Raw genomic sequence first — 27219 nt, 5'->3', positions numbered from 1 at the left:
GCCTACTCTCCCTGTGACAAGCAACAGGCCAAGAGGAAATGGTGTCAAGCAGCACCAGGGGAGGTTTAGGCTGGATGTTAGGAAATATTTCTTCATTGAAAGGGTTATCAAACATTGCAATGGTCTGCCCAGGGCAGTAGTGGAGTCACCGTCCCTGCAGGTGTTTAAGCAGTGCGTGGACCTGGCACTTACGGACATAGTTTAGTGTTGAACTTTCAGTACTGAGTTGAAGATTGGACTGGATGATCTTCAAGGTCTCTTTCAACTAGATAAATTCTGTGATATTCTGTGAAATTACCTATTCCAGTTCTGATTCTGTATTTGTGATTAATGTAGTGCATCTCGAAGGCAGGATGGCTGATGTTTGTTCCCTGGCAGCTTTAATCATAATCAAGAGTCAAGGTTAAAATGGATTGTCTCCTCTGTTGCATATAAACAGTTCACAGCAAACACCTCCACAGACTACTAGAGAGTAAGCTGTATTAAAATAGCTGTAGAAATAGCAGTATTTTCCAGAGAGATTCTTGATGCACTCTTCTAAATAAAGGTCAAGCAGAACAGATGATGCAAAAGACTGAAAATGTATGAATGTGTCACTTTCATTTAAAAACTAGAAGTGATAGATCTATTAGCTTCATAAAATACTAGAGTGTGCTATGTTTACTGTGAAGAGTAAATTAAGAGTATTTTGTAATTACTTAGTAATCATTTTCCCATTAACTCTGTTAATAAATTGGGAGGCTTTATAAGTAAGCACTGTAGGATGCTGAATACCAATAAACTACATCAGGAATGGGTAAGATGAAGGGCAAACAATCAAACCAGAAACCACAATGATGATTTTGAAGGTTTCATTACTGAAGCACATTGCAAGGTTGACAGCCATTAGGCTAAACTAGCAATGTATTCTTGAACAGGAGGAAAATTACTTCCATACTACCTATGGCAAGGAAGCTGCTGTCCTGTTTGCAACACTTCAGAATCAACCCCAGAAAAAAGGCCACTGTGATGAACATTTTTCAAGGTTCAGCGTAGTGATCAGAGGCCAAGTGGATAAAATATGTAGTGTTTCACATTACGGCTTTAGCTATCAAGCATATCTGAAACTTTGTATTTAAAGAAAATGTAGCACTCCTAAAAGGAGGCAACCATTTAGCAACAACAGACAATTTAGAGGATCCCTACAGCAGTTAGACGCGCTCAGATCCCCACAGGTTGGATGAGATTCATGTAAGGTTGGTTGAAGATCACCCAAATCAGAACTTGCAGATCCTGTAACAGCAATACAGAAGTTCTTCTTGTAAAGAATGGTTAGACTAACCCAGAAGTTCATTTTAGGTGAAATATCTTATCCTCTTTTGTCAGAATTTGGGTTTTCACTCTTTTGAAATATCAGTGTTTATAGAGAATATATCCAAGTAGTTCGGTGTCATCAGACTAAGACTGTGGATCAACCACAACAAAAGTCCTCCAGAATTCCTAGTCTCCACAACAGTAACAGAAGCTACAGAAGTCCTCATAGCAGCCAAGTTTACTTTCAGTTCTCAGAAATCCATCCTTTTCTTACAGGCAGTAATGAAGAAACCTCCCCCCAAACCAGCTTTCCCATACTACTCTAGTATTAATTAGCTCCACCACTGCAACCTTGTTCCAGATTGCATTTGCCTCAATTAAGAATGTGAGAAGTTAATCGCTCCAAAGTTTTGAGAACATCAGTTTAAGAAAATGGTCATTGGTAAGCCTGCATATAGTCTCAATAGGATCAGAAAACATTGAACTTTCCTCTCCATTGTAAAAAGAAAAACAAACAACCCAATTAAAACAACTCTTCCCTCCACCACACAAGCAAGACACTCAAACAAGCCCTAATGACAGCTACAACGCTCCATGTGAGAAATGAAAGCACTCATTTCTCCAAGCAACATATTTCTAAGGTTCAGTCTAAGCTCTCCCATTTCTTTGTAAGTAGGGGTTCATTTTTTACAATGACAAATGAAGAGAAAGCTTATTTTAAGTGACAAATCAGCATTGAAACCAGATTGCAGCCCAAGATTGAAGTACCCTATGGAATGTGCTGCCCAGGGAGGTGGTGGAGTCGCCATCCCTGGAGGTGTTCAAGAGGGGACTGGACGTGGCACTTGGTGCCATGGTTTAGTCATGAGGTCTTGGGTGACAGGTTGGACTTTATGATCTTTGAGGTCTTTTCAACCTTATTGATTCTATGATTCTAAAATGTCTTGATGTGACAAAAACTAGTAGCAAGTAACATTTATATTCCTATTCCATTATAAGAATGTCTTACTCCACATTCATGTACTTCAGTGTAATGTAGAAAAAATTAATCACTAGATGACTACAAACTATTAGTGAAAAAGAAGCGAAGCTGTTGGATCACAGCGAGTCAAGGTGCGGAAAACTCAAAGTACAGGAAAGAGGATGATGAGGTAAAGAAATTGAGTTTTAAAGCACTAAAGCAACTGACTTGCACTGTACCACAATTACCCCCATGCAATAAATGCCAACAATAAATCAAAACCACTGTGAGTCAACAAGATTCCTCTCCTCAAAACATAGTTTTGGTAACTGTGTACCAATGAGCCTGGCTGGGAAAAAGCTATCTGTACGGTACCTGAGACTTGCACCACAGATGGCTGTACTGAAACGCTCCACACTGAGCAATCAGCACTCGTTTTAAAACAAAAAGCTCTTATTAGCAGATTACCAAACAAAACATTATAAATGCCCACTAAGTTTTATTAATTTTCATTGTAAAAAAAACGAAGGGTTGTACAGCAAATGAATCAAAGCCGTTCAGGAGGTGTTTTACATGACTCCTTGTAAACAGTCTTTGGAGGGAACAATACACGAGAGCAGATGGACCACAAGGGCGGAGGGCCGCGGACGCCGAAGTTCCCCGTGCTCACTGGGACAGTTCCTCAGGCTCTCCTGCGGGTGTAGGGGCAGTCCAGTGGTGCCAGGCTCGGCTTCGGCTGGCAGACAGGCGACCTCGACGGAGCTCCAGCCAACCCGTCCCTACGGCACACTGCCCCAGGGCCGGGACCCGGGCGGGGCGGACTAGGACTCGTCGGGTTTGTCGGCGGGAGGCCCGCAGGGCTGCAGCATCTTCTCCATGAGGTTGAAGCGGACGCGCGCCTTGCTCTCGTTCTCGGCGATGGCGAAGTAGTTGAGCAGGTCGAAGTGGCCCATGTAGGAGCAGTATGAGTCCCTGTGCTGGTTCACCAACCACTCCCACTTGGTGGTGTCGGCGTGGCCCGTCCCGATGTACTTGGACTGCAGGTGCTCCAGCTGGCTGTGGATGGTGTAGCGATCCGTCATGATGGCGGCGGCGCGAGCAGCTCAGGCCCTGGGGAGAGACGCTGCACGAAATGGCGAGCGGAAGCGACGTAACCTCACACTAGAGACCCTTTCCGGCCAAGGCACCTCAACTACTTGGCCGCAGGGCCGGCACCAGCTACTTCCGGCTCCGCAGCCCGCTCTGAACGGAAAGTAACCAACGAAACTCCAGGACGCCGGAGCTTTCGTGCCGCAGTGCACGATGGGAACACCGCAGGACGGCGCGGGGATTGGCGGGACATGCGCGCCGAGAAGGGCGTGACGGGAGTTGTAGTCCTTGCCCCGCTCCCGGCGAGACGCCTCCCGGCGAGACACCTCCCGGCGGGCGCTGGAGCGCGCGGTGTGCTGAGGGGCTGTCCGTCCCGGGCCCTGCGGCCTGGCAGGGTGCGGGGCTGGCCTGCCGTGGGAGCAGTACCTGCCCGGGCACCCTGGGGCTGTGGGCCTGGGCCTGGCATGCTTCAACATTAATATGATCTGCAATAAAATAATTTACTACTGGCTTAATTACTTTAGTTGACTAATGCAATAGTGGTCAGTCACAGCTCCAGGCCAGCCTCTGTAAAGCATCGTTATTTCAAAGCACATACTTAAGATTTAGCAACACGTTCAGGATCTGTTATTCTCAATACAAGGCTGAGCCTCAAGTTAAGCCTGATGCTTAACTGAGACTTGAGCCTCAAGTTAATTTGCAAAGCAAAGATACAGCTTTGATAGCTGTAGCTACTGCTTAATTCTCCTGAGAATTGGTGGAGTGTGCACTGTTGGATCTGGCTACAAAATAATGGCTCAGTAGTAATGGCTCAAGAGGAACAACATCAGAAAGTCTCTGCCAGGAGACTTCAGGAAACACAAAAGCAAAACTCCGAAGCACATGCTTCAGGGTACAGCTTATCCCAGCTCCTGACACTGCCTTTGTATAACCTGCATCTCAGTTTTGCTTCCTAAACAAGTTGCACAAGGACGTATAGCTCTGAAGAAAGAAAAAGATACCAGAAAAATAGCTAGGAGGTGCTAAGAGTAACCCAAGACTCCCTTTTCAGTAGCACTTTGCTTGGTTACAGGGCTGTCTGTGCATCAGAGAAAGGCTGCAGAAGTGCACAGCATTTGCAGGGCTTCCCAAATTTCATTGCCTATCTCCTTTGGTTAAAGTGGAGCTTGAAATAAATTTTATAATTTAGAAAATAAATAGTCTTTTTTCTCTAGCTCTCTTCAAGAGCTTACATAATGTTATGTTTAAAACCATAGAATCATAGGTTAAGGTTGGAAGGGACCTTAGAAATCATCTCCTTCAACCTTCCCACCATGGGCAGGGATGCCTCTGAAGTAGCTGCTCAAGGTCTCATCCAACCTAGCCTTAAACACTCCCAGGGATAAGGCATATGCAACTACCCTGGGCAACCCAGTCCACAGTCTCACCACCCTCGTACTGAAGAACTTCTTCCTAAGATCCTGTTTAAACCTCTCCCTCAGCTTAAGGGTGTCCCTCAGCTAGACACCCTTATGAAAAGTTCCTCTCCAGCCTTTCTGTAGGATCCTTTCAGGTATTGGAAGGCACCTGTAAGGTCCCTCTGCAGTCTTCTCTACGCTGATCAACCGAAGCTCCCTCAGCCTATTGTCACAGCAGAGGTGTTCTAGCCTTTGTATCATCTTTGTGGCCCTCCTCTGGCCTTACTCCAACGTTTTGTGATCCATGTCCTTAGGATGGGGACATCAGAACTGCATGCAGTATTCAAGGTGGGGGCTCACAAGAACATAGTAATGGGGAAGAATCACCTCTCTTGACCTACTGGCCACGCTCCTCGTCATGCAGCCTAGGATACGATTTGCCTTCTGGCCTACGTGAGGGCATTGCCAGCTCATGCTGAGCTTATCACTCAACACCCCCAAGTCTCTTTCTTCAGAGCTACTCTCAATCCACTCTGTACTCATCCTGTGTTTGTGCCTGGGATGCAGTAAATGCATTACATGACTCATATGATAGTACTGTTTTTAATTACTCATTTTGAAATAAGAAAGGCCCTTTGCCAGAAATTGTCCAGTAGGACACTGAACTATTTCTTGCTGTCCTTGTAAATGCCCTGTAGTCAAAGAAAATCCCAGAAACATTCTGTAAGAACTGGATGATTTTAAGCCCTGTGTTTAAAAGAGGGCATCTTAGCAAACGAAGGCCACAGAAAGCAATGTCAATGGCTGCACTTGGGCTCTTTGATTTCAAATTTAGGACACTTGTAATGTAATGCAGTGGGGAGAGAGAGGATGTATGTAAGTATGCATGTGTGCACAGATGCAGATTTATATTGAGAAAATTATCACTCAATAGTAAAATGCTTGTGTGACAAATATTCCCAAATAATATAGCATGTTAGGATATTTCAAGGTTTTTGTACTGAGTAGCATTAAATACAATTTTCAGAATATTTTGTATTTGCCTTGGTCTCTGAAGTCCTGTTAATAAATAATTAGTGTCTGAAAGAATAGATGCTTACTTATGGAAATCACATAAATGTCTTGTTTTAAGTGCTGAAACAATCCATTTGGAGATTAAATCCCTATCACATCGAGTTTCAAATGGCACTGGGAGCATGCCATGAACCATACTGGCCACTGGATGTCAGGGTTGGACCTGCGTAAGTTATTCTTGCATAAAGCTGGAGTAGTCAAGCTGCAAAGAGGGTAGAGGGGATCCTAAGACCAGCAAAGACAGAGTGGCATTGGCTGTGCACTGCAAGAAATAACCCAGTTTTTAAATTTCCTACTGACTCTTTGGGTAGAGGAGTGAAGACATAAATACCCCACAAACAAGGGGATGCAACGATTTTAATAGAGAAATCCAACAGGCACCCAGAAAGATGTTTACTATGTCGATTTGCCCTACAAATACAAATTCCAAATTAAAAAAAAAAAAAGTTTGAGATTGCATTTGGCTGGAAAGAATGGTGCTGGAAATTATGAGAAGTAAATGTCTTTATGTGGGAAACTACCTGTTTTGTTAAAAGTATGCATTTATTTAAAATGGTGCTTCTGCTGTAACAGGGTTCTTAAATATTATTTGCAGAGGTCACATTACAACTTAGCAATTTCAGGCTGCAAAGTTTATCTGTCTTTAATTGCATGGTCTTTTTTCCCCCCCCTCAGTTTTCCCATGTCATCACATGCACTGCAAAATCCTTTTTGTAATGTATGCTGTTTCTCCAATGCTGTGACAGCCTGCCAACATTAATAGCCTCCAGAAGCTTTTAGTTTTGCTTTGTAACAGGTGGAAGATCTTTTTACTGCTTTTCTCAGAGATCCTGTGAAAAACTTTTGTCATAAGCATTTTGTTTTGTGTAAGCTTTTCTAATTTCTTTTCCTTGCAGTCAGAATTGTGATTCTGTTCCAGGGTAAGAAAATACCTTCACATTGCAACTGCCTGCTGCCTTTGGGGCTGCTTCTGAGATGGTAGAAATGTCATTGCTGCAAGCATCACGTTTTAAACTTTCTTCTCCTACTAGAAACTATGTTTTGCTGTTGCTTTGAATTTATAGTGTGTAAACACTTAAACATCTGAAAAATTCTTTTAGGACTGTGTGGCTGATTCCTTGCCAAAGCGATCAGACAAGAATAACTGGAATATAAAATAGGAAAAGAAACAATACTATCTATTGTACAATTGAAAGCATACCCTTCAAGCTGCTGTGTATCCATGTTCCTATCTGGAGAAGTGATTTGTAATACCTTAAATCAGAGTGAAACTGGAGAAACTCACTGCTGAAAAATTATCTTGGTATCACACACAGTAGGGGCCTCATTAGTATTGAGCAGTGGTGTGCTTAGGCTTTAACACTTTGTGGTGTATCAAAACTTGGGACAGGAAGGCTGTTGTGCTGAGTGATTTGCAGCTTGTGGGAAATGAAATGGTGGGTTGAAATCAACTCTTTTCACTGTCAGTTTCAGCGTTTTTAGGATATTTTTTGTTTGGTGTTGTTATATTATGTGTCACCAGAGCTATGCACTCAGCTTTATTAAAACTCCCTAAGGCATTTCCAAAATAATGTCTTCTGTAGCATGCTATTGTTACACTCTGACACAGTGAAAATGTAAAGATTAACTGACCCTGTGTTAGACCCTTCTCTTTCAAACTATATAGATCTGTGACCTGCCCCTTGCCTAAGAGGAGCTTATGGGGCACAAAGATTTGGTCTAGTAGCTTCACACCCCATTACTTGCTTGTGAATATCATCATGATGCACGACACCTTCTTTTGTATACCTTTAAATAATAGCTGTGTGCCTTAGGTGTGCACCACATTCAGCTTGGTCTATATGCTACTGTGAATGTCCTAATGTGATATGGGAGCACCATAAAAGTAGAGCCACACTAGAGGTCACTAGCACAGTGCTTACAGAGGAGAGTGAAATAATGTAGTGATATGCAAAAGTGGTACTGAGAGAAGATGGAGCACCTCTACCAAGAGGACACCAGAGGTCTGGGAGAGGCAAGTCTCCCTTGCTGTTCAGAGGGAAGTTCTCTATTGCAAAGCCATCTCGTTAAAAATAAAAGCCCCTCCATTAATTGATTAGTTACTGCTTCAGGCTAAAAATAGAGCCTGCCAGGTGAATAGTCTGCCAGGTGAATTGAAATTGCTTGTGCCCACATACGGTTTTGTAATGGGAAAGGTTTGCTCTTGTCATGCACTTTGGAATAAAATGAAGTAATAATAATAAATGCAATGAAACTAGGGACAGCTATAGAAACATCCAAGATGCAGGTGTACTCTGCCCATACTTCTCTGAGAGTGCTGTTCCTTCATTCACCCCAGATAAACTGTTGCAGCTAACATAGCTATTAATTTTGTTCAATAAGCTATATAAAAGTAGCAGTGATGAAATATACATCTTTAAATAGGTCTGAGAGAACATATGAGAAATGTACACAGCCTTAAAATAGAAGAAATTGATTTGTCCATTGAGTAGCTCTGTGTATCACATTGCATCTTCTTTCTATGTGCAGCAAAGAGTAAGGACAGAGGAGGTGACTTTCCTTTTTTTAAAGTCTGATTCTTGAAGCTGCTTAATGCAGCTGATTCTCTTTTTATTGTTTGTGATGTAATTATCATGTCTTCAAAATACTGATTTCTTCAGAAAGGTACTTAAAAATGTTCTGTACAAGGAAGCCTATCTGTAACCAGACTTTTCACCCTTCAGCTTCCCCCTACAAACATTTGCACAAATATTCATCATTTCACCTCCCACACTGCAGTAAGCATGGAGGACATTGGTGTCATCATACTTACCTCAATAAGAATCTATTCTGCACAAAGGCAAAACTCATCTGTTAATGCACAGCAAGTCAGATCATAAAAGTGAAAAATAGTAGCATGGAGTCACTGATATCAAGGAGTTGTCAGCTCATCTGTTTGATGTGTGTTGTATTAATTGATGTTATGACGTTTCAGGCTGTGGATTGTTCATGGACATACAGCGCAGGAAAGGGTAGCAACAATGGATATTTAGGAAATTTGCACCATTACAGAAGAAAGAATCCAATTGTTCCTTCTGTTCATCTCTAGAAAAAGGCAAACCAGTAACTGCCAGTTAACTGCTTGTTTCTCAATTTGGGTTTGGAACTTCCTCATGTAAAATAAGGTGTGAAAGTATCCTGCATTACTGTAAAAGTAAAGATTTAACTAATAAAGCTATGCAATGTTTCTCACTTTCAGCTTTATCAAAGTATTGTTGTTTTTTACCCTTACAGCAGATAGAACATAATTTTCCACAAGCACTAGGGAGAAATTTATGTTCAAAGCATAACTCAAGATAAATGTCTTCTTGCTTACTGGCTTCATTCTCAAGAATGTCTTGTCTGTCAGAAGCTGAAAACTGTGATTCACCGGATCCTCAAAGTAAAAAAGTAAACCTGGAGTGCTGAGACTTGGCAAGGCATAAGCCACTGGAAGCAAATATTGTAGTCAGGACTGGACAATGTTAGTAATTGATGATGATAGGATTTTCATCTGTGCGTTTTGCCTTGTGATTTGAGAGCTTGAAAGAGAATTGGTGATTTTAGAAAGCAAAGATGCAAGGAGCACAGTTTAGACTGTAATATTTCTCCTCATCTCCTCAGCACCATGCAAAGTGAGAAACCTTGAGCTGGACAAAATAAAAAAAAAACCCTGTTGGACAAAATGTTGTCAAATTCAGGCACTCAGAAATCACCTGAACCTGAACATTTCAAAGTAAGCTTTTAAAATGGTGATTTGGGGGGTTGGTGGGTTGTTTTGGTTGGTGGTGGTTTGGTTTGTTGTGAGGTTTTTTTGTTTGGTTGTTGTTTGGGTTTGTTTTTCTTTGGGGGGTGGAGGGTTGGGGGTTGTTGTTGTTTTGGTTGTCATGTGGGTTTTTGTTGTTGTGGCTATTACTTTGTTGTTGGGTTTTTCCCTCTTGTTTTTAAATAACATACATTGTTTGCTTTCTTATTTCTTCTCCTTTTTTTAATTTTGATATTCTCTATTTCACTTAGTTTGTATTCACTTTTCTCCATAAATGTTTGAAATTATTTATTTGTGTGATGTTTGAAGGCATTCAGTTTTAGAAAATTAAAGCTGAAATGTTCACATGCTCATATGGTTGCAGGGACAGAAAAGCCCTGGTTCTTGTGAAAACGGCCAGCACCAGGGTTATGATCTGGAACCCAAACAGGGTATGTGTAGGTCGTGTAGTAAATGTCTGCTGTGTCTCTCAGAATAGCTGTTATGAAGAACAGACAATTCAGTATTCACATACAGTTGTGTAATAAAACCAGGTTTTCACATTTTGGAAAAGACTTCAGTATGAAATTAAAACATTTGCAAGCTAGAACTCTGTGTTCTCTTTTCCCTATCTTTTTCAGCTTCATGTAACTTAATGACAAGCTCCTCTTGGCTAGGTCGTTCTACAGTTTGTAGCTGCAGTTCACACAGTAGGGCTTCATCCATGGCCCCACAGTGGAATTATTATAATACCAAATATCATAGCTATTGGTGAGGTTCATCTCTGGGCATGGGTGTGAAGGTACTTGGTTTTGACAGGACTAATGGGATGTTTCTTACAGATAAAAAGAATGAAGTGCAGTCTACCCAGTGGGCTCATCACTTTCAACTCCAAATGCAGCTTTGAGGTTCTGTCAGTAGATGTTAAGGGTTATGTATTTCAAGTGTTAAGACTATTGAGAACAGTCATTCATACCTAGCACCTAAAAAAGATCAAGCCTGAAGGATAAGGCAAGATTATTCCAGGAACAGGCTGGGACAGAGATTCCAATGCCAGCATGCCCATGTGTCTGTGACTTCCTGTAGCTGGCATGACACCTCTACATTTGTCACACTCCAAAATGTAGGAAATTACTCACAGCCTTTGAAAGAAGAGTCAAAAACAGTTAAAGAAATTAATTCTCAGCTGCCTTTGCAATTCCAGCAACTTGCCAGAAGATCTTTATAAGCAAGGGATGAACATCCAGCAGTAGGAACAGAAAACAATGAGATTAGAAAACCTAATCTCTTTTAGTTAAAAGACCATGGACACTGATCAGTGTAATCCCATGACAGCTTTTCTCTCTCCCATTTAATTAGTTCCTTGTGTAAAAATGAGCTGAAGATTATTCTCCTCCAAAACGTATTTACTCTGTCTCACATAGGTAACTGCACACGGAATAAAGGCTTCACAATCTTTTCCATACCATGGCTGCCTGCTGAATTTATCACTATGAAAAGGGCTGCTCTGACTGATTCAACTGCAGAACTGATATGTCAGTGGAGAACAGACATGTAGATGCTGAGTCACAAACTTACTTGCATAATTGGAAGGATAAAACAGCTTGTTGAGTGACTTGCTTTGAGATTTGATACTCATTCTGAAATGTACATACACTTGTATTTCAGAATAGGAGGAATAGTTAATTAGACTTTGGATCATTTCAGTGGTATCCATGGAATGTCTCTTTCTGACACACTCAGCTGTTCTGTTCCCTTTCTCATTAACACCTGAGATCTGGTCAAGTGTTTCTTCTTTCAACAGAGGCAAAAAAAAAAAAAAATCTATGCTTTCCTTCATTGCTAAAAACAGTCACTATTACTGTCCTAACAGATCCTCACAAGCATCACTGATTTTCACCTTTTTTAAAGGACTGAACATGAGCCAGCAGTGTGCCCAGGTGGCCAAGAAGGCCAATGGCATCCTGGCCTGCATCAGAAATAGTGCAGCCAGCAGGAGCAGGGAAGTCATTCTGCCCCTATACTCAGCACTTGTTAGGCTACACCTTGAGTACTGTGTCAAGTTCTGGGCTCCTCAATTTAAGAAGGACATTGAGACACTGAGATACTTGAACATGTCCAGAGAAGGGCAACGAGGCTGGTGAGAGGTCTGGAGCACAAGCCCTATAAGGAGAGGCTGAGAAAGCTAGGGTTGTTTAGCCTGGAGAAGAGTAGGCTTGGGGGACATCTTATTGCCCTCGACAACTACCTGAAAGGAGGTTGTAGACAGGTGGAGGTTGGTCTTTTCTCCCAGGCAACCAGTGATGGAACAAGAGGATACAGTCTCAAGCTGCACCACGGGAAGTTTATGCTCGAGGTGAGGAGAAAGTTCTTCACAGAAAGAGTATTTGGCCAGTGGAATGAGCTGCCCAGGAAGGTGGTGGAGTCTCCCTCCCCGGAGGTGTTAAAAAAGAGATTGGATGTGGCACTTGGAGCCACTTGGAGCCATGGTTGAGTTGTTAGGAGGTGTTAGGTATTAGGTAATAGGTTGGACTCGATAATCTCTGAGGTCCTTTCCAACCTGGTTGATTCTGTGATTCTGTGACTACTATTACTCTATTTAAAGGACTTATCAATAAACTATTTTAAATGATATGGTAAGGTTAGGGAAAAAACGTGGATCTTTTGTGTATATGTAGAATTCACAAACAGTGGCATAGAAATCCTAAGCTAAAATTTTCCTGCAGATGGAGGCATACCATTTTGGCTGCTGTATGTGGGAGAAAAAAAATGGCATTTTATGTCAGAAGATATGATGCCAAGAGGAATTAGAAAAAGCTTTGCACTGAGAGTAGTTTGTCCAATGCTCTATCAGACAAAGAAAGGGAAACTGTGAAACATCTAACTGTGCTTTAAGAAAAAACAAGCCATAAATCTAGAGGGGGAAAATAGCATTGAGGGTTGTCATCTACTTATGAATATCATTATTTTCTTTATATCAGGAAGTGCAGTAGTCTTTCTTCTGAGAACTGTATAGTATCCTAAAAGCACTAACTATTGATGGCTGTACTAAGAAAAGAAAATATTAGCCTAATGGAATAGCCAAGGACATTGACACAAGCAGCAATTAAATCCCTTGCCAGAGCCCCACGCGGAACTGATGGCAGAGCAGGCTCCTTGCAGGAGGTGCAGCTGTGCCCCAAGCTGTCCCTGAAGATTTTTCACTGACTCAGCTCAGCACATCATCTCTAGGTGAAACTTGTTTATGACTGTAATTGTTTGGGTAAATTATTCCCCTGAAAATTTTTATTGTCAGTTAAGTTTCTGTCTTCCTACATCCTTGAGCAGAGCTTGAGCTGAGACCACATTCACACAGAATCACACAGAATTACAGAATGTTAGGGGTTGGAAGTGACCTCAAAAGATCATTTAGTCCAACCTCCACACTTCTCACCTTTCTCACACTGTACACTGTGAAGCTGCTCTGAGAGCTACATTTTGATTTGTATGCAGAGATAGTTGTATGTTTAACTCCAACAAGTTCTCCCTCTTTTATTGCAAATCTGAACATTTTCACTTTTCTTACCCAAACAAAAATGAAACTCTGTTTGCTCTGGTTGAGCCAGGGTGGGAGAGGGCCAGGGCTGGGCAGGATGTGTGTGTGTGTATCTGAATACACTTTTAAAATATTTCTACCACTGTGTTCCATAGTTGTACACTGTCTCTTACCATGTCTTTTCAGCTGCTTAAATGCTTGAATGCAACCTCCATCTCAGAAATCCCACGGCTATTAGTTAGTAGGGGATTATCTCAAGACAAAGGTTGCCTTCAACCTCTTTTTTTACACTTTGCTTCTTGAATGTTACTAAGGGCGTGTGAAAGAAACAAACTTCGGTCTCAGACAGACCTTAGGTAGCAGGTTTTTCTAAGAAAGGCACTCCAATCAAGGTGTGCTAGTGCAAAACATGACTTACAGATATGAATACTCTGTTTGCATTGCTATGACTGTATCTAGGTGTTAGCCCCTCCTTCCCCTACATTTGGGGTGTCTGAGCTGGGATTTTTGGATGACCTCATTATGACACTGGAACAATCAGGGGTCTGGTTGTGATTTGCAGTTATGTAAATATCTGAATTTTAGGGGCTATTTTGGTCTTTTCTCTAGGATGTGGGAAGTGTTTAATCAAAATTACATGTTACAACTGCCAAAGTCAGATGCCAGAGCCTTTGTATAATTAATTTAATTTTGCTTTCTGGGTTTTGTCTTAAAGACATAGGCTAGAGGACACACATGGTCTATTTGCTCACTTGGACATATGATCATTATGTTTTGATTCTTCCCTACACCAGCATCAAAACAGCCCACTGCCTATCATCAATATCTCATGTTTCCTGTATTTTTTGACATTGGGCCTGTCTCACTTGCTATGGTCAAACTTCCACTTACTTCACTGAAAGGAGAATTTGGCAATTAATTTTAACTGGCAGAGACTTTTAATTAAGTAGCAGACAATACTTTCTATGCTGTTCACATCTAAGAAGTGAAGGAAAAGAAGTTGAAAGATGGCTGTATAGAGGCATGAGCCTTAAGAGGAACATAGTATCTGTAAGAAAAAGGCAGAGATACAAAAAGACATCTTTTCATGAAAGGAGAGGACTAGCACTCAGGGGATTTGGATGCAGCTTGTAGATAGATCAAGGATTCCTGTACACCTGTAGGCATTTTGACACTTTCTGTGATTTATTTCCCATCCATAATACATGGGTAGCAACACACAGAGCAGTATTTTATAAGTAATTGCTTGAAAATTGGTTTAGAGAGCCTGACGTGGAACACAGTTTATAAATGCAATGCAATATTGTAATTGTTGTCACATAAATTGAAAACCTACCTTAGTCCATCAACTTAATTTGTCACCAAAGCCACTTGAAAATTTGTCTTGCAAATGAAATGCTGTTCTTCAACAACTGACATGTTTTCAGGGAATAAGACTCAGAATTTCCATGTAGTCCTGATTTGGGGGCTGATGATCATATTACTGGGCATGTAAGAGCATTTGGAGAGTGCTTGTCTGCATCTAATCAATATGTCTTATAACTTGTAATATACTGCAAACACTTGTTAAATTGCCAAAATGCCTGCTAAAAACCTCTGACCAACTCACAGACAGCCTGGATACACTGCAGGACTTACTAAATGACTATCAGTGTAGCAGTGTACACTTTCAGACCACCAGCTGGTGCCAGGCAAGACTGTTTTATGTCTTGCACTGACAGACAGAAGGTAGGTGGATTGCTCTACCAGGACAGCTGAACAGAGTTGTTTTCAAAGAAAGCTAACAGTTGGTCTGCAGATATGTATCATTAGAAACAACAAATATCTGCAAAATAAACCTAGTAGATTGGTAACCAGGATTAAAATTAAATGTAGATGTGCTGCAGTGACAGTCTTGACTGATGAAGAGCTGGCTTTGCTGTAGCAGCTAATGAGCCTATCACAGACACGGTTCATGCAGTCACTAACACTGGATGGTAAGTCTGGCTGCTCTTGCACTGCAGCTACCAGGTTTGCAGTAAAAGCTATGATTCAAAGCCATGTAGTGTAAGGGTGTTTAACATTGTTTTCTGTATTGTGTCCCATCCATGTAGTATGAGGGACCTCGACCGACTGGACAGATGGGCAGAGTCTAATGGCATAGCATTTAATAAGTCCAAGTGCCAGGTGCTGCACTTTGGCCACGGCAACCCCATGCAGAGCTACAGGCTGGGGTCAGAGTGGCTGGAGAGCTGCCAAACAGAGAGGGACCTGGGGGTGCTGATTGACAGCTGCCTAAACATGAGCCAGCAGTGTGGCCAGGTGGCAAAGAAGGCCAATGGCATCCTGGCCTGCATGAGGAATAGTGTGGCCAGCAGGAGCAGGGAGGTCATTATGCCCCTGTACTCTGCATTGGTTAGGCCACACCTTGAGTACTGTGTCCAGTTCTGGGCCCCTTAGTTTAAGAAGGACATTGAGACATTTGAATGGGTCCAGAGAAGGGCAACAAGGCTGGGGAGAGGTCTTGAGCACAAGTCCTATGAGAAGAGGCTGAGGGAGCTGGGATTGTTTAGCCTAGAGAAGAGGAGGCTCAGGGGTGACCTCATTGCCCTCTACAACTACCTGAAAGGTGGTTGTGGCCAGGAAGGGGTTGGTCTCTTCTCCCAGGCAACCAGCACCAGAACAAGGGGACACAGTCTCAAGCTGCGCCAGGGGAGGTTTAGACTCGAGGTGAGGAGAAAGTCCTTCACTGAGCGAGTCATTCGTCATTGGGATGGGCTGCCCAGGGAGGTGGTGGAGTCACTGTCCCTGGAGGTGTTCAAGAGGAGACTGGATGTGGCACTTGGTGCCATGGTCTAGTCATGAGGTCTGTGGAGACAGATTGGACTCGATGATTCTCGAGGTCTCGTCCAACCTTAGTTATACTGTGATTCCATGACTGTGATGATTCTCAAGGGATACTCTGCTGGCCTGGAATAGGTTGCCCAGGGAGGTGGTTAGGCCTCCATCCCTGGAGATATTCAGGGTGAGTCTCGGCAGGGTTCTGAGCAACCTGATCTAGTTGAGAATGCCCCTGCTTACCACAGAGAGGGTTGGACTGCATGACCTTTGGAGGTCCCTTCCAACCCAGACCATTCTGTCATTCTGTGACTTTGGCCAAGAAGTAAGGCTTAAAGCCTTCAGGGTACAAATATATACTAGATGACATACCTTTCCAGAAACAATTTTTTTTCAGTGAAAACATGTGTGAATTAATTTCTTGGGATTAGAAGTACAGCTACCTGGGTTACCTTACAATGTTTAAAAACATATTATATTAATAATAGATTTTCTGTTATCTTTTAAATGCTACTTGTAAAGTGTGTGTCACCCTGAACCCTGTCCCTCAGCACCATGTTATTACATTACTTGTTGAAATGCACAGGCAGCATGAAGAAGGCAATCCATCAACATGTCTGTGTAAAATTCATGTTCATATAATTCTAGGATAGAAAGTTTCCATGTCACTGAACTTGGTGGGTTTTAGAAAAGAAGACCTTTTCTCTGATGAGAAATGATTCTAAAAGGATGCTTCAAAAAGCTATGGAGATGTCCACATTTTCCAGTATCTCTCTTTGTGAAAGTCTGTTTACTCTTTACCACACCCTTCTAGGCCTTCTAAGGCTCTTAACCCCTGAATGTTCTTACCACCACCAGGTACTTCTCCCTTCACACCTGACAGACAGTGACTATTTTCTGCTCAGAGAGTAGTGATGAGGGAAAAACAGGGCATGTAGTTTTTGTCAATGTGAACTTGCCCACAGAATCTGCTGTTACTGGCACTATACCCAAGTCTGAGTACCTGCTGTGTGTCTTCCTCCAATGGCTTTTTGATCCCTCTTGACTGTCATAAAGATGTCCTTGTCCCTGCTCTGGCAGGTTACAAAGGGCTTCCTACAGTGTAGAAACTAACTGTTCTTAATACATGGGTGTGCAAATGTATAGATGAAATACCTCACTCTTGTCTGATAACAGAAGTTAGAATACACATCTTCATTAAGTGCAGGAATAGGGTTAGGTAATACTTTCCATTAGGCCAGCTGATGTGACAGGATCCTTGTCCTATTATACATAGGAGCTGCACTCTTGCATTCAAAAGCTGTGACAGCAGCAGAGAAATCCAGTGGTTTATTTAATAATTAACCAAGCTTCCTGCTCCTTGAAATCAGTATTGTTCCATTGGCAACAGTTAGCTATGCTTGTTGACATTTGTTATAAGAAAATATTTTTAATTTGTTCATTTATTGGTTACTAGCTTAATAAAAGATGCTGGCACCTGCCATCATCTCCTGAATCAACAGAAGTCCCAGGGCTATTTCCCATCCATCCAGGCTGGCATTTAATACAACCATAACTAGATTTGCAGGTCTTTTAAGAACTCATGTATGGGTAATGAACTTCCACAGGCACGTATGGGTGCCAAATTGTGGTTTGCAAGGAATTCAAGGGCATCACACCCAGGGCTGGCTTTGCATGCCTTTCAGGCATAATTGGAGAAGAATGTTAAATCCTTTCCTAAATAACCAAGAGAGAGGGCCTTAGCACAGTGCATCCTCTGACTGTGCAGCAATTACATCTTAGCAGCTTTCAGCACTCCACCCTTTTCCAACAGCCTTCTTCCTTCCTAATGAAGGAAAGAAAGGAAAGCAAGAAGAAAAACATCTGCAGGGCTCAATATGTAGAGCATTGTGTTATCCCTTGTAAATCCAATTAACTCCATGGGCTTCAGCAAAGAATTAAGGTGGATTTAGCTAGCTGTGGAGAGACTTGGCTTCTGAATTCTTTTCTACAGCCTGTTTCTCATGCAACCAATGAGGATCTCTTTATATCAATAGCATTTAATGAAGAAGCTGTTTTCTAATGTTAGTAGCTTTTGACAGAGGGTACAAGGAAATGTAAAAGACTCAAGAATGTTAGATGGACCTTACTCAAGATGGAAGTACTGCATCTGAAGACTCCGGTTCCCTGGTAGATGAATATAGTGAAAGAATTTATAGCGTCAGTCTCTTATTGTCTCCCTCCACTCACCTTGGCAATTGATAAACATTTAATTTCAGGAATGCTTAATGATCCATGAAGTTAAAATTGAAAAAGGATATTAATATAAAGTTATCTGTCCAGGTCCATGAAACGGTAATTTCCTTTAACTAGTGTACACTAGATGACACCAGACCTGATTTTACCTTAAAAGAGTCTTGTTTGTACTGCACATCCTGAAAAGTGTACGTGGATTTTATGTGTCTGAGAGCTGTCTGTGCTACAGAACTGAACTGGGAGCAATTTGCTCTATTTTTAACTAAAAGTTTCACAAGTGTCAGTTATCATGGACCAACGCTATAACTCTATATTTGAAATCAGTACCAGTGCAAACTGTTCTGTACACATGGGTTAACTTGTGGCCCAAAACTGAGAACTCCCAAATGCCCTGGGATGTTGGTAAGTGGTAACAAAGAGAAATCTGTATCCACATAATTTCTAATTTCTAGAGCATTGTAAAAAATTCAATCAGGATATTCCATGATTATCTTTGTAGGCAACTTGCTTAGAAGCATTAGGCACCAAAGAGAGCTCTACCTAGTCTAGACAGTCCCTCTTCTCTATAAATTGTCCTTAAAGTACTAGACATGCTCGATGTATTTTAATGTACATGAGATTCCAAATTGTTTATATATTACTTTTTACTACACACTTATGAGCACTGAAGTTAATTACACCTTTCCTGTTACTCAAGATGAGGAATCTGGAAGTAAAATAGTGCTCATCCAAAGCCATTGTTTGGACCAGGACGACACTATGGGATGTGCCGGGGATTTGCCCCTGCAGCGCTCCCGGCGGCTCTTGGCCCTCGCTCTCTCATCAAGCGCCCGTACGCTCCGTCGGGTTTGGCTCCCTGCCCGTCCTGGGACTCACCGCAGCCCCAAAGCATCCCTCACACCGCTTCCAGACAGGCGGCCGGGGATCGGGAAGGCTGCTGCAAGGAATGGCTAGGACTGCCCTAGGAACGGCGGCACATCGACGGGCACCATACCGCCCTCGTTTCCCGGCACCTGCCTGCGGACGCTCCCCGCGGGGAAGGTGGTGCGATCGGGGGAGAAGGGGAGGGCCGCTGGGCGGTGCTATACAAATGAAGCCCGTCTCGCAGCCAATAGGCGGGTGAGCTGGGCGGCAGGGGTGGGGTGCTGCACGGGGACTGGAGCTCGCCCCGACGGCGCGGGAGCTGTGCGGGGACGGCGCGGGGGCGGTAAGCCGTGAACAGCGAGCAGCCGGGCCGGGCAGAGCCAGGCTGTTCTGCCGGCGGTGAGTACCAGCCAGGGGGGGAACGTCGGGTCGTCAGGGGCTAGGCTCGGCTGGGCTTTTTCACCCCGGGCATATCGCCGTCGGCTCCCGGGACGCAGGAAGCCCTGCCGTACCCCCAAGCCTCCGCTTAGCAGCAGCCGGGGTGCCCAGGCTGCTTCGAGACAGCGAGAAGCTCCCGGCCGGCCGAGGCCTGGACTCCGGCGGTGGCGGTCAGACCCCAACTTCGCCTGCTGTCGGGGTGAGTCCCGGTGCGTGCCTGGTGCTCGGCAGCAAACTCATCCGGCAAGTCGGAAGGAGCCGGGGGCTTTCGGAGCGCTTTGCACATCGGTTTTTGCGTAAGAGTAAACGAAACTGCCCCGTTTGAGTCTAAAGGGAAAGTCCAGAGCAAAAGGGGTGGCAGGGGATGGAGGCCGGGCTTTTGAGTACGGAGGAACCTTATCTGCCTTTATGTAGGGTCTGGTCCTTCAAAAAGGGGAAAAAGGAATGGCTGGGGTTTTCACAGGATGAGGGAAAAACAGAGGCACTTCGAAATGTGAATCTTGTCGCCCGGACCCAGTGGGTGCCTGCATTTCTAGCTGCCTTGTTTGTCTGGCCTAACAAGTATTAACATTTCATTCATAGTGCTCATACGTGGTTATGAATATGCTCATATGTGGTTATGAATAGCTCCAGAGCAGCTTTTGTAGGAAATTTGGGGTTATATTCAAAATACAGTATCTTTTATGCCTTTTTTTGGGCATCATCAGGCCAGACCAGTGAGTGGGTGCAAAAGTTATGGTCTTTGATTGCTTCCTATAAATTGACACTAATTTCCTTTCCTACCAAGAATTAGTTAGTACTCATGTATGTCTGAGATAACTGAATGTAACTGTGTGATACCACAAAAGGAAATGACTAGAAAAATAACAGTGGCCTAAAACGGACATTCACACTTCTTGTTCCTGTTCTTTAGATGGTATTTTAGGAAACGTTTTTTTAAGGCTGTCAGGGATCAAAATGGCAATATCTGGCTCTTTAAGATGCAAATGTAAATTGAAGGATGCTGCTTTCTTATGAGTGGGGTTTCTCACTCATTAAGTAGTTTTATGTGGAAGTGGTGAGACTACAAATGTAACTTTATTATTATTATTCAAAACACACCAAAGGTGTAACAGATGAACAGATGGTCATCCTTAAGAAAGGATGGTTTAGATGCCCAACACCACTGATGAGCTTTTTCTCACTCTTTCTTTAATTTGTCACTTTTTTTTTCCCCTCCACTGACTGCCTTGCATGCCACTTCTCTAAAACTTAAATTGCATGTCAAGTTATATGGCAAATGTATCTGGTGTTTGACTGAAACTAAAACTGCAAATTACCCTCTGTTGTCATAAGAGATCTTCATGAAGAAACTAAGCCTAATACATATGGATAATGTCATAGCAGTATCCTATGGGCACTGCAGATAAATATGGTGCTATGAAGCACAACTGCTTATTATATTACAGTCTTGGAGATTTTGGTACTGTGGGGTTAGACTCCATATCTGATACTTTCTATTCTATTGTAACAGTAACCAAGATCTCCTCCAAAAGGAGAAATGGTAGTTGCCACTGATGCAAAAATAATAAAGAAGAGAATGCACTGGGTGAAAAGCATGACTCAAATTGCTCACCAGCATGGGCTGTGGACCTGTGCTTCCCTATGCAAGCCTGTGCTGTGGAGACAGTGAGACTGGGAACAAGGGCACTGATCAAATCATGGGAATGCAGGGCCATGGGGAGACTGTAAGACATTGCCAAATCTGAGTTGCTAATGGAAATTATGGATAACCACTGAGTGTGACAGAAACCCATCATAAAGTTGGCATATTCAAAACCAGTTCTGGTGAGAAAACCCCCGCTCTGCCAAGTACAAAAGCGCTGAGCCACTTTCCATGACCTTTTATCTGGCCTATCAATTTTTTCTGACTGTGGTTATCCCTGTAGGGCAGGGATGACAAAGCCCAGTGCAGAAATTACTAAGGCAATGCTAATTTGATGCAGTAAGCTCATTTCAGCACCAAACGTGGGCTTACCACTTTATGCAGTTTTGCAGAGAAGCAAGTTTTGGTTGCATGTACCTTTTGGGCTGCCCCCCAACATGTGGCTCCCATGCCATTTCTGGTAAGGAACATCAATCCCAGGAAGTGGCAACACCGCTCCTGCCTAGCACTGGATCCTGGGAACCTTCTCCTGGGGGAATGAGTGATCTCCACTGGAGGGGAGGAATACAGTTCAGTTTCTACATCTATATTAATAGCTTTTGCTGTTGCTGATTGTATCAAGTGTCTTCCTATCTCATCTAGTCTAACACATGAAGTGTTTGACACTCATCTAGATGACACTTCTGCAGTTTATCACAGAGGGAACAGTGTCACATTTCTTGATTTCAGACAGCTTATCATGTGCAGCTTTTGCTTTCTCTGTTATGATTATTCTTGACAAACTCATGTTCACAAAAGCCAAAAAAGAATGGAACACTCCAGGTTTTCCTGCTGCGCTGCATTTATGTTAGTGACAAATCACTTATTTTGAAAGCTTTTTTGCATGAGCTTTGGATGTGTCCAGTCAGGAAGAGATTCTGCAAGTATCACTTGCCAGTGTGTCCCTAATTACATCTATACCTTGTCTCACCCTCATTGGTACTTTGAATAGGCCTGCAAACACCCATGGACTGCTATGTTGTGTAGAGTGGTTGCCATAAAGCCGGCCAGCACTTGACATGTCCTGGGGTTGAGGCAGTAGGTATACATGTGTGCTGCTGGGGATTATTTCCTGACCAAAACTATTTTGGCCCAGTTACAGTTGGGTAGGTTTTGAAAAACCTACCAGAACTGAGCCCCATGTGTACTGGCCCACATGAACAAATACCAACAAAACATTACATATTTAACCTTAAAGGGATTTTTAAGGTAAAGAGTACTTACAGAATGCTTTAGGCTGAAAGAGACCTTTAAAGGTCATGTAGTCCAACCTCCCTGCAGTGAGCAGGGACATCTTTACTTTGATCAGGCTGCTTAGAGACCTATTCAACCTGACCTCGAATGTTTCCAGTGATGGGGCTTCTACCACCTGTGAGCAACTTTGTTCCTATGTTTCACCACCCTCATGGTAAAAAAAAAAATGCTTCCTCCGTATTTAGTCTAAATCTGCCTTCTTTTAGTTCAAAACATCACCCCATGTCCTGTCTCAACAGGCCTTGCAGCAGCAATAGGAACTTGATCTCAGACTGTAACACTGTATTACAAGCTTTAAATATATGTGTATTTTAAAAAGTAATGCTGTTACACTAATTAAAAAACGTCTCTAGAATGTGTTGCTTCTGACGGATGATCACATGCAACCTCCTATTTCTATTTGGATGCCAACATAATGTCTCAATCACTTACAAATACCACTGTGTGGTAGCAATAGTAGTTATGTAAATGTGGCATGTACATAGCTATTTTGCTGAGCCAATGTGTTTCAGGGAAGCTGAGGTGATTAATTAGATAATGTATATACTCATGGCTCTGTAGCAACAGCACTGCCTGTGAGTCCAGCTTCCTTGCGTAGTGACTCATAACAGCATGGAGCTGTAGTAATTACCAAGAAATGCATGGAAGGCTGTCTCACTGTTTATGCTAGTGGTATGGTTCTGTCTTAACTATTTGCCAAGCCCATGGAGGTACAGTTCATGCTCCTCTTGGCTCCATCCAGGCCAGTTTTACCTGAAGACCTTAGTGGTGCCAATGGCAGGAAGAATGGGCATGCTGCAGTAGTCAGCCTGTGGCGTGCTGTGTATACTGAAAGGACTGGAGAGCAATGGTGGAATTTTTTCTCTCCTTTGGGAAAAATACAACCATGTGCATATTCATCTACTCTTTGTATTGGTGCTCTGCTTTTAGCAAGCTGCGCATGTTAAAATGACCAGAGTCAGCTTGCAAGTCTCAAGGATTTTGAAAGTTTTTCAGTATCTGCAGTTGCTCACTATGTATTCTGTTTCTAGCGTCCTTAGGAAAAGGAAGTGGCTACATTTGGGGTGTACGTTAGCCTTTCCTGTCCTTAATTTCCATTTATATACAGAAGCATGACAGTTGCTGGAGAGAGTTCCTAACTGTGGGAGGGGGGTTCAAGCTATGCACATGAAGACTTAACACTTTTCAAAGATTAACTTTTTTTACCTTTGAGCCCCCTCTCAAAGAAAACTAAATCTAGTTACAATTGCTCATTAGTGTGACTCGTGAAAAAAATGTCAAGAGGAGGTACTGACAAAGTTGTCAGTGGTGGTCCACAACTGGTGAAAGTTTAGACAACCCAGTAAATATCAGCAGTCAACCTATGTATAAGATGTCCTCTCCAGTGCAAGAATAATGTTTACTTAGCGTGTGCTACTGTGCAGACACAAGTTAAAACTTCTTTTTTTTTGGCCATTCTAGTCATAAATACATGAAAAATGCAAAGCACATTATGTGTGCATTTAGTACACCACAGGGAATAAGAGACTTAAGAATTGGAAGAGAAAATTAATGCTACGTGAAATAATCACAACAAAATGAAATATATTCAAACCCAATTATCAAACCCAGCCCCTTGATGGGAATTATGTTGTGGTCACCACTGATGCTGTGGCAGAAGTCCTGGACAGGACTCAGCAGCAGATGGGAACCAGATTTAGGAGCTGGATTTTGGAAATGGATTCAGGAACTGGATTCAGGATTGGGATTGAAGGCAGAATTGACAGAGTCCTCCTGGGGCACCACTCACTGAAGAAGAGTGCTTGACTCTTGTGATCCTTCAGCTTTATATGGAGTATGACGTATATGGAATGGAATACCTCACTAGTCAGTTTAGGGTCACTTGAACTGTGCACTTGTCCCTGCAGATGCAGCCTTTTAGCCTGCACCTCCAAAATAGTATGCAAGATTTAGCAGTGATCTTAGTCTGAGTACAAATCCTTGGTACTAAGTAGAAACATGGAGCATTATCACTATGAGAAGCAGACACTGTCTGCAAAACCATGCTGTTAACTTCAGAATGTGCCATTACTTAGAAAAGACTGTGCTGAAACCTAAAAACTCTAAACAGAATTAGTTCTGTTCTAACTCAAACCAGGACACCTTATTATGAGTTAGAGGCAACAAACTATTTGGTAAGGTGGTGTGTTTTTTTTTTTCCCCCCCTAGGCCTTTCTTAGCATTTGTAGTAGAAAAGGAACCAATGGAGACTTGGAGATTCCAAAAGCTGCAGAAGTAGACTGCAAAGAATGGAGCCAACTCTACCTCTCTGTATATATTGGCTTGTAATAAATAACTTATTCTGGTACAAAAGGAGAAGTTGCCACTTCATGCAAGGGTTTTTTTGGGAAAAAAAGTCCCAAGATTTATATTTTTATTTATTTGGGTGACTGAAAGTATAAAGGTGTTCTGTGGTACAAAGGATCTTAAAACAGCTCCAGAAGGCAAGCTGTCCTAATTATTAGATTATGATTTTTGGTGCTTCCTGGAGCCTTTCTAGATGAGAAGCAAGAAAAAAGAGGACTCATTTGAGAAATTTAACCTGATGTTCCACCAGTGATGGACATGTTTGGAGAGACAGGGTTTTTGATCTGAAAAGATGGCTAGCACTGAATTAGAAGCTCTTTGGGAAAAAGGAAAAGCTATTGTAAACAATTATCTGTTTTCCAAGTTAAAATTAGTATTGTAAAATCTATTATTGGACAACAGATACCAGGCAAAATGATTGAATCTGATCTAAGACAGTCAATTCCAAAAGAGAAAGATACTAGAAAATTATGATTAAACGTGAGACTCCAACTCTTAAGTGAAAGGCTTTAGCATCATTTAACATTTCTTTTACCTCTTCATGACTTGTATTTTTGTGCAACAGCAGGAGACTGTTTGCCTCATAATGGAATGTCTTCCACTCAGCAAGTCCATCTGACTGGATTTCCATCAGTGCTGCATCCTTTACAATCAATATGGGAAGTTACTGAACAGGCATACTTGGCTATAGAGTAATTCTGCCTAGAAGCACATTATTTCCTAATTGTTTAACTACTGTTTCTTGGGTCACATCTATTGCATGTCATGCAACCAAAAGCACATGACATTAAGAAACAGGATGAGCCACGTGGGTTTGTAGTGGAGCACAGAAAGACTTGTACCTTCTGAGAGAACAAAGGCCTGCCGATAGAAATTATTTTAACAGACTTATCTTGAAATATCTGTTGTTCCTCAAATAGGCCACTTCACCTGAAGTAAAAGCTTCATCATGTAAGGCCCTACTCAAGGCTGAGAAGATTACTGACTAGACTTTTGGTAATCCACAAGCTGGTATCAGCTGCCTTTTATGAATGCTGTAAAAAAAAAAAAGTACACTGGCTTCCTTCTCAGCAGCTGGTGATGAAATACAGATGCTGTGCTGAAACTGCTTTATTTCACCATTTGTCCCCAAACTAAGCAATGTGTATATACAAATGTTAGATCTGAAATGCAGATGTGCAACTCTTTTGTTTCTATAGAAATAAATTTTCATCCTTATTTCTATGTGGATAACAGCCTGCAAAATACTAGCACAGCAATGGAAATACACTGTACAGGACTCCTATATGTGAGCATATGGGGTTAAAAGAAAGGGGGGTTATGTGTATGCAGAGTTTTTTATTTTCAGAGTGGATTTGCTTTCCTGTCTGAAATCTTCTGTCATGCTGAGTTGTCTGGGGCTGCAGGCTTACTGCGCTAGGACTTGTGGCTTTCTTGTGCACCATAGGAAAGCTAGTCATTGTGGTGATTAATACCAAGACACAGCACGCTAACGTGAAGAGATGAGTACTGAACATGTCCTCAGCTGACTGTACTTGGTGGGTGTCTGACTTCAAAGCTGAAACCTCTGCAGTCATTAGCTGGCTGTATTTAGTGTGTGTGTGTAAGTTGATGGACTGCAGAAGGAACTTCATTTTTACAGAGACAGATTTATCTAGCCCAAAAATGTGAACATAGAAGTACGTCTTCCAGTTTGAATATACACAGTATTTTAAAAGAAAATCAAAACAGACAGATAATCTATTAAACACAGTCTTAGAGTTAAGGTATTCATACTCTTGGGTCTTTTACTCTGGAGTACAGATAGTTATGTCTTGATATTCTAATGTGTTAGATGTATCTTAAATACATCTGTGCAAGTAGTTTAATATCAATCATGTTCAAAATAGCAATCTTTTGACTAGAACAATTTAGATTGGTCCTTTGAAGGTCACCTAATCCAGATCCATTGAAAACACACACAGGTAGTTCAGGTTGTGAAGGGCCATGTCCAAGAGACTTTCTAATATCTTCAAGGATGCAAGATTCCAAAACTTCTCCGGGCACATTTTACAGTGTTTCTGATAGATGGGGGTGGGGGGTGGTGTTCCCTTTTTTCCCCTCTACTATCTGTCTGGCTTTCCCCATGTTTCCACTTGTCTCTGTTGCCTCTTGTCCTGTTGCTGTACATCTCTTGAGCTTCCTGTTTTCTCCCAACTCTATGTCAGGTATTCCAGCATTGCTGACCGTCTTGGTGGCCTACCCTTAACTCATCTCAGTGTGTCCATGTCTCTTGTGCTGGGGCACTCCCTCAGCAGCATGTTATGGAATGAATAGGGAGTGAGGCAGAGAATTAATCAAATATAAATTATTTATGAATCCAAAACCCTGCCCCCACAAACTATATACAAAAGTCAGGAAAAATTTACAGATTCGGGTATTCGGTCGGAAAAATACTTTCGAGAGTGTTTGTGTGTGTATAAAACCAAT

General features: G+C 42.3%; 1 protein-coding gene across 1 annotated transcript; it reads right to left on the bottom strand.

Annotated features, from left to right (window-relative positions):
- Nucleotides 1–2683: 2683 nt before the first annotated feature.
- On the bottom strand, nucleotides 2684–3409 carry SF3B5 (splicing factor 3b subunit 5). Its single transcript, XM_009908810.2, has one exon. The coding sequence runs from the start codon at nucleotides 3334–3336 to the stop codon at nucleotides 3076–3078; it is 261 nt and encodes an 86-aa protein (XP_009907112.1). The 5' UTR covers nucleotides 3337–3409; the 3' UTR covers nucleotides 2684–3075.
- Between the last annotated feature and the right edge of the window lie 23810 nt (nucleotides 3410–27219).

This window comes from Dryobates pubescens, chromosome 6 (assembly GCF_014839835.1).
Source record: "Dryobates pubescens isolate bDryPub1 chromosome 6, bDryPub1.pri, whole genome shotgun sequence".
NCBI classification, from domain to species: Eukaryota; Metazoa; Chordata; class Aves; order Piciformes; family Picidae; genus Dryobates; species Dryobates pubescens.
Note: the sequence above shows the minus strand (reverse complement) of the source record. Positions and strands in the feature narration are given on the sequence as shown.